This window comes from Colossoma macropomum, unplaced genomic scaffold (assembly GCF_904425465.1).
Source record: "Colossoma macropomum unplaced genomic scaffold, Colossoma_macropomum, whole genome shotgun sequence".
Classification (NCBI taxonomy): Eukaryota; Metazoa; Chordata; class Actinopteri; order Characiformes; family Serrasalmidae; genus Colossoma; species Colossoma macropomum.
The window spans coordinates 18,278-26,474 of NW_023495382.1; the positions used below are offsets into that span (position 1 = coordinate 18,278).

The following is an 8,197-nucleotide window of genomic DNA, read 5'->3' on the forward strand; positions in this document are numbered from 1 at the left end:
AAGGTGGAGATGTGGGCAGGTTTACGGAGGCAGATTTGGAGCTGATAATAACGTTTTTTTTCTTTAGTTCATTTCAAAAAAAAGATGAGTGTTTGATAAAGTCTTTTCCTCGTGTTTTCTGGTGATGAGAGAAAGAGAGAGAAGAAGAGTGAGTGAAAGAGAGAGAGAGAGAGAGAGAGAGAGAGAGAGAGAGAGAGAGAACGAGAAAGAGATAGAGAGAGAGTTAGAGAGAGAGAGTGTGTGTTAGAGAGAGAGTGTGTGTTAGAGAGAGAGCTTTCTGCTCTGCACTGTAATGCTCACTGCAGTAAAACAGCCGAGCTACAGTGACTGGTCATTACTCTAGAGCAGGCAGCTCTGACCCAGGACCTTTATACTTTATCAATATAATCAATATTCATGATTTATAATCTAGAAAATACTGTGCTAATTATTTGTAGATATCTCTCAGGCTGAGAGAGGAGTGAACATGTTAAAATCAGTAATTTCAGCATGGTTTCCAGCAGAGTAGCCAGAGTGACCAGCAAAAAAGTTGGCATTTTTCCAACTTAAACACCCAGTTTATAAATGTAAAGAATGTTGTTCAGAGTAAAGGAGAGCTTTGCAGTTACAGTGGGTGTTACTACACAGACCACAATGTAAAGAAGCGGACTTGAGTTTGAAAAGGCGTCATCTGAACGGTCATTAGTTCATGTCTCTGTTCATATTAAGCTGTAATCATATCATAACATCATTACAAAACAATTCTTGCGTTCCTATAATCTCTGAATGAACTGTAGAGACGTTTCTTTACCTCAAAAACATCTTCTGGGTTTTGATTACATCATCGTGCACCAGCGGTTGAGAAAAATAATATTAATCAATATCACATTTCACTTTCCCCTCCAACCAACCTTACCTATCAACTCAGACAGTTTATGGTTCTGATTCAGATTAACTTTAAGCTCTATTGCCCCCCCCAAAACCTCTGCATATGTTTCATATAAATTATATTGTGATGTCCCACCACTGCCTCATGCTGCTGTGGGAGTGCGAGAGGCGTGGCCATGCAAAGCAGCCACACTTGGAGGCTCTCAAGAAGTGCCCGCTCGAGGTGGGAGAGACTTTCCTTGTAAATAAGTTATTGTTGTATCTTAATTAAGAGCTGATGTGTTGCTGGTGCTTTACTGTGCTGGGATGTGGGTGGTACTGTCAGTGTTAGTGTCCACCATAAAGTAAGGCTAGAAGTGACCTGCCTGCTTCCTGGCTGTGTCAGTGAGCACTGAGTGGTGGTTCTTCCTCACTGCCTGTTCAATAAAAGAGCATTCACCTTTAAAGAGCAGAGTTTCCTGTGTTTTATTCTGAGTATACATCTCAGTATGTCAGCGATGGTTAATTGAAGTTTACCATTTACAAATGATATGATAATGAAGGACTTGTGCTGGTGTTTTTTTCATGATCAGAATCTCTTCTCAAGTTGAGGTAATACCAGAGGATTTATTCATTTCTAGACATATTTAGACTTGTTTTCTCAATACAGACCAGCATAAACACTTCAACACATTCATATTTTTGAACACTCTTCTAACAGTGCCTAATGTGCATTTAGGACATCAGTGAGTGCAAACTTCTTTACTTAGCCAATGAGCTGAGCAGCTAGCCAACCAATCAGCACAGAAATACAGAAATGTCAAAGATACTGGAAAGTTTTAAATGATTTTTATTGCAGTATTTTATTTTACAAAGTTTGAAGAAATTCCTGTGAGAAGCACTAGAAAAATATTTATTTAACCTTGTTTTTATCTATTTAGCTCCATTGACTCCCCTTCATTGAGGACTCTCTTGCAGGCGCCCTCTAGTGTTTTACTGTTATGATTTTGCTATAATGGTAGTAATAGGAAATCTCCAGGATCCCCTCAAACATGAGTCTGTTTGTGTGACATTTCACTAATCAGACACCGAGTGGTTTAAACCTCATTCAACATGATCCAATTTGAACTCGTCTCTTTGTAACTTTGATAAATAAAGGCCACTGAGCTTTTAGTTCTAAAATATTCCTTGAGTGCTCTGCCCAATCACAACCTTCCACATGTAGCCTCTCCCACTCTGCTGCTCCTTCATTTCAGAGTAACCGAAACTGATCTCAGAGAGCTGCTCTCTCACAGCCTGTGAGTGCAGGAAAATGGCCGAGGCCAGTATTTCAGTAGATCAGGACCAGTTCAGCTGTCCAGTCTGTCTGAATCTGCTGAAGGATCCAGTGACGACTCCCTGTGGACACAGTTTCTGTATGGTGTGTATTAATGGCTGCTGGGATCTGGAGGACCAGAGGAGGGTCTACAGATGTCCCCAGTGCAGAGAGACCTTCACTCCAAGGCCTGTTCTACGCAGAAACAACATGCTGGTTGAAGTGGTGGAGATACTGAAGAAGACAGAACTCCAAGCTGCTTCTCTCTGTTACGCTGGACCTGGAGATGTGGAGTGTGATTCCTGCACTGGGAGAAAACGCAAAGCCATCAAGTCCTGTTTGGTGTGTCTGACTTCTTATTGTGAAACTCATCTTAATCCTCACTATCAGTCTCCTGCCTTTAAGAAGCACAAGCTGGTCGAAGCCTCCAAACAGCTACAAGAGAAGATCTGCCCTCAACATGATAAACTGATCGAGATCTACTGCCGTACTGACCACAGCTGCATCTGTTATTTGTGTACGATGGATGAACACATAGGACACGTTATAGTAGCAGCTGTAGCAGAAAGAAAAGACAAAACAGGTGAGAAATAGAAAACGTTTAGACTTAATTCAAACTGTTTGGATTTCTATTCTAGAATCTGATACATAATTACACAATATTGATTTTTTGTGAATTTTGGTCGGAAAGTGTTAAATATACTTACTGTCAGCAACAAACTAGTCAAACCAATTAGTAAACCTTTGTCCAGCCAACGCCCGTCTTCCAGCATATTTACAGCTTGTGCTCACATGTAGAACAAGAGTGAACTTGAACTCTGCTGTTTAGCTGCTGTTAATATGAACCATAATACAAATTCTTTCTCCTCAGAATCAGCTGAAGGAGATGCAGAAGAAATTCCAGCAGAGACTCCAGGAGAAAGAGAAGAAGCTGCAGGAGGTGAAACAGGCTGTGAAGACTCTTAAGGTGAGTAGTGAGCAGAGATCTGCTGGAGCAGCTGTTTCACAGCTCAGTCAGACTCTCCTCCAGTCAGACAGTGAGGAGTCCAGTGTTGGACACTTAGAGATCCTACACAGCCACAGTGTGGACAGTGAGTCATCTAGAGTCCCAGTGAGAGAGTGAATGATAGCTGGTGTGTAAATGGAGCTCCATCTTGTGTGTGTGTTGTAACAGAGCTCTGCACAGGCAGCAGTGGAGGACAGTGAGAGGATCTTTACTGAGCTGATCCGCTCCATTGAGAAAAAGCGCTCTGAGGTAACAGAGCTGATCAGAGCTCAGGAGGAGGCTGAACTGAGTGGAGCTGAAGAACTCCTGGAGCAACTGGAGCAGGAGATTGCTGATCTAAAGAGGAGAGACACTGAGCTGGAGCAGCTTTCACACACAGAGGATCACATCCATTTCCTCCAGGTAACAAACGCTGTCTGGTATACAGAGAGACCTGAAACTTAGAAAGACTCTAAAAAGATACTAAAGATGAGTGACTTGATGATCGTTATGCTTAAATGGTCACATCTTTTAATAGTTGTCAGAAACATTTTGATTGTCTCCATGTCCGTGTATTTACACGTCCATCTTTTATCATTCTGAGTGGAAAACAAACGTTTACAACTTTTTGTCTGCTCTGCACATCATAGCAACAAGACACTTCTGGAGAGAAATATTATCACTAAATTGCAAAAAAAAAAAAAAATTGTTAAGTTCACAGCATTATATCTTTAATTTCTTTAAGAAGCATTTCGTAGCTAACATATGAGAGGTCATTTATGTGTTTGCCAGTGCACAGCACAGCTGTGTATGGTTGGTCATTTTGCAGGTCAGTTGGCTGTTGGCCATGTTGAGTGACAAAACCCACTAGACTCTCATTCCTATTCACACATGAATACACAAACTGTGAACAACATCAATGTGCAAAACTACACAAAAGAACAGTTTATGCTACAAAAATTCATTACTAAAGACATAAGAAGTGACTCAGGCTCCGTCTTCACATATCCAGATGTTTTTCTGTGTTCTGGTCTCCTGTCTGCTCTCACTGAATCACTGAAAACAGAGGGTTTTGAAAACTCTCTCCAGGGTGGAGGTTTCTAAAAACTGTTTTCAGTGTTTTTTTTGTGTGAACAAACAAAACACAACTTTAAATAAACACGGACATCCAGCTGTTTTCTTGCTCATCCTTTTTCATTTACTGATCATGTAGAAGTACATCTGAAACACAGCTGACGATTGGCTTTCTGTTCCTGTTCAGGCTTTGATTCTGTGTGCCTGTCAGTTTGAAGCTGATTTACATATTTGTTTTTCAAATTTCTGTTCATAGTAAACTGTGCGGACCCACCAGAACGTGTTCAGTTTGTTTTATTGTGGTGTTAAATCAATATCAAAAACACCTAATTTATTCTAATATTAAAATTACATGACTTGATTTTCATTAATCAAAGTCAGATTTGGAGAAAAATCCTCCTCCACAGTTAAAGTGGAGTGAAAATGTAGAAAGGCTCAACTTCTATGTCTGATCAGGACTGTTTGGACATTTCAGAGACGTGGCGTATCCGCGGCTACGTAAATGACCAATAAGCAGCAAGTGGTGGACTTTCGTCTTTTCAAGCTTTAATTTTCTGTCAGACATCAGACTTTGAATCTGTGTGAGAGGACAAATTACGGAGGTCTGCAAGTCAAAGCCTGCTCAGCTTCAGCACTGCATCCTGTATTTTTGTGCAGAGCTCTTTTAAAGTTTTTCTTGAGGCATTTGATGTCAAATTTAGAAGAGTTCTTCTAACGTTTTACTGGACTGGAATGCCCAGGACTCAATATTTTTCACTCGTAGACAGAGAGATTTTTGACAAAGCTGTCGATAAAGATTTTTTTTAAGATTTTGTTTTTAAGAATATCTGAAAATATGTGAACGAAGCCTTCTTCTTCTAAAAGTCCCTCTGAACTTGAAACAAAAGAAACACAAAATTATAAGAATTCTTTACTGGTTAGTCAATTCTTGCAGGATCTGATATATCCACAAACACTTAACTAAGGTAAAACGTTTTCAGGCCTTGAAGACTTTAAGACTTTCATCTTGTACATTGTGTCTCTCTCTCCATTGTGTCTCTCTCTCTGTAGAGTCTCCAGTCTCTCTGTGTCTCTTCTGGATCTGAGGACTCACCCAGCCTCACTGTCCATCAGCATCTCTCATTTGATGGAGTGAGGAAATCTCTCTCTGATCTGAAAGAGAGACTAGAGGAATTCTGCAAGCAGGAATTCAGTAAAATCTCTACACATGGTAAGAGGAGCTTCCTGCTGTGAATCAGAATGATGAACATCTTTACTTGTTCAGAGTGAAAGTCAGACATAAGATTTCATCACTTTAACACACTAATGATCTAATATTCCTCTCTCCCTCTGACTGCTGAACTCTACTTATACACAAAATGTTGAAAATGATCTGAAAATTTCAAAGTTGTTTTCTGTCATCAAACACAGAAACATACACAGTATAACTTATACAAATTATTTACAATAAATTCTTCAGTAAGTTCTGTAGTTACAGGAGTGAGTTTAAATACTTTGAGTTTAAATAAAATCATATTTTAGCTTGGCCAACATTAAACAGCCAAAAATATGTAGTAAATTTTTCTTGGAATAAATATTTGTGATTTTAAATCTTGTTCATTTTTTGTACTGTTCTTGTAGACAATAATTAAAAGAAATGTATAGTTTGTGACTGAAATGAGAGAAAATATGAGACAGATTACACAGCAACAGGACATACAGCAGAAATTGAGATAGAGAGACAGCAAAAGAGAGAAACAGAGAGAGAAAGGATTTTTCTGCTTAAAGTAGCTGTTCTTCATCCTCATGTTTAGAAAAGATGTAACAAACACATTTCAGCACTTTTGATTTTCTGTCTTTCTCCACAGTTTCAGCAGTTCAGATGATTTTACCCTCAGAGCCAAAAACCAGAGAAGATTTCCTACAGTGTATGTACACAATACACACACACACACACACACACACACACACACACACACACACACACACAACACACACACACACACACACTCACACGCACACACACAGACACTCAGATAGATAGATAGATAGATAGATAGATAGATAGATAATTTATCACTTTATTAATCCCGGAGGGAAAGTCATGTATTACAGCAGCACAAAGTAAAAGAGCAAAACAAGAGCAAAGTATTACCCTACATTATTATACAGCTGCATAAATAGAAGATATACAATATGAATATAATAAAACAACCATAAAAATACAATGTGCAGTAAATAAATAAGTCACATAAACATTATGCAGGTGACAGTGCAGTGGTGTATTGTCACATCCAGTGAATCATCTATAAACGTCTAAGCAGTAACACACAACCCGACTGTGACTATGTGACTACGCCCTGTGTGTCAGTGAAACAAATATGTAAGTGATGTATTTATAAGATTGAGAAATAGACAGAGCTGTTTTAGAGTTTAAGGAGTTAAATAAGATCATAGTTCAGCTTATTGTCCTGTTCATTTTTTTGCAGTCTGTTTATAGTAGATACATGTTTACTGTGCTGTTTGAGTGGAATGTCAAAGAAGATTTAAGATATTAGATATTTATTTACAGTCTCATACGGCAAAGACTGAAATGTAGAGACAGAAAAGGACAGAAAGAGAGAGAGAGAATAAGAGATTTTTCTGGTAAAAGGGACTGCTGTTGATGGTTAATTGAAAGTTAGTTCATTCATTTATTTATTTTTATATCACTCATATCACTCATATGTACATACCTCACCATTTTTAACTGGTTTGTGTTTCTTCACAGTTGAAGCAGTTCAGATGATTTTACCCTCAGAGCCAAAAACCAGAGAAGAGTTTCTACAGTGTATGTACACAACACACACACACACACACACACACACTCACACACACACAAACATGTATGATTAGGATTGATCAAACTACTGAAATGTGAAAAGAAGGAAACAGTCAGTTTATTTTTCTTGTAATAAACACTTTCTGTAAATAAAATCTGAAACGATTTCTTTTCCTCTTTGTTAGATTTCTGTCGCCTGACTCTGGATCCCAACACGGTGAATAAACACCTCAGTCTGTCTGAGGAGAACAGAGTGGTGATATATGGTGGGAAAGTCCAGCGTTACTCTGATCATCAAGAGAGATTTGATCGCTGCAATCAGGTGTTGAGTAAGGAGAGTGTGAGTGGACGCTGTTACTGGGAGGTTGAGTGGAGCAGTGAGGGATGGCTGTACATTTCAGTCTCATATAACGGGATCGGCAGGAAAGGACGGGGTTGTAACTGTAAGTCTGGACACAACAGTCAGTCCTGGAGTCTGCAGTGTTCTCCCTCTCTCTCTTTCTATCACAACAACATTCAGACTGAGCTCTCAGCCTCATCCTCCTCCAGAATAGGAGTGTATGTGGATCACAGTGCAGGAACTCTGTCCTTCTACAGCGTCTCTGACACAATGACCCTCCTACACACAGTCCACACCACATTCAGTCAGCCTCTCTATGCTGGATTCTGGGTTGATGGTTTACTTAGTGCTGTTGGAGGAACTGTGAGGTTGTGTGATCCAAAATGATGTGTATGTTGTACATCATACTTATTTCATTTAAAGAATCAAGAAATCATTTACATGTAAAAATATGTATACGTTTTTAAAAATATGAAAATGTTTTTTGTTTTTGTTTCATTGCATGTAAAGTATTAATGTATGTACAGATTTTAGACCCCATTCCTGGGTTTGGGTTGGTTATCTGAGGTAACTGAACCCTAAAAAAGAAAATAAGGTAATGAGTCAAAAGTTTTTCACCAAGTGCTAAATGAAAAGTTAGTTACAGTAAAGGGAAAGTGCAGAAATGAAATGCAACTAGTGCTGAAAGTGTGTTCTTGTTTCCAGGTTCTACTCCATTATCTTACAGTGAGCCTTACAGCAGCATTTCCATCAACTTTATACACAATTTACAGGCAACAGAATGAAAAGGCATTAAAATGTTTTTGCTGCTGGACGCTTGTTTCCATCAAATTTACC

General features: G+C 39.0%; 1 protein-coding gene across 1 annotated transcript; it reads left to right on the forward strand.

Annotated features, from left to right (window-relative positions):
- Positions 1-2,137: 2,137 nt before the first annotated feature.
- LOC118801947 (tripartite motif-containing protein 16-like) lies at positions 2,138-7,747 on the forward strand. The gene is made up of 6 exons (XM_036562350.1): positions 2,138-2,740; positions 3,030-3,128; positions 3,336-3,569; positions 5,271-5,430; positions 6,970-7,029; positions 7,206-7,747. The coding sequence occupies exons 1-6, from the start codon at positions 2,159-2,161 to the stop codon at positions 7,745-7,747; spliced, it is 1,677 nt and encodes a 558-aa protein (XP_036418243.1). The 5' UTR covers positions 2,138-2,158.
- The last annotated feature ends 450 nt before the right edge of the window (positions 7,748-8,197 follow it).

What these genes read in the sequence shown, in the direction of transcription:
- LOC118801947 (XM_036562350.1), top strand. Translation starts at nt 2,159, where the DNA reads ATGGCCGAGGCCAGTATTTCAGTAGATCAGGACCAGTTCAGCTGTCCA. An exon ending in TAGCAGAAAGAAAAGACAAA is followed by an intron (nt 2,741 to 3,029) that starts ACAGGTGAGAAA and finishes ATTCTTTCTCCT; the next exon opens with CAGAATCAGCTGAAGGAGAT. An exon ending in CAGAGAAGAGTTTCTACAGT is followed by an intron (nt 7,030 to 7,205) that starts GTATGTACACAA and finishes CCTCTTTGTTAG; the next exon opens with ATTTCTGTCGCCTGACTCTG.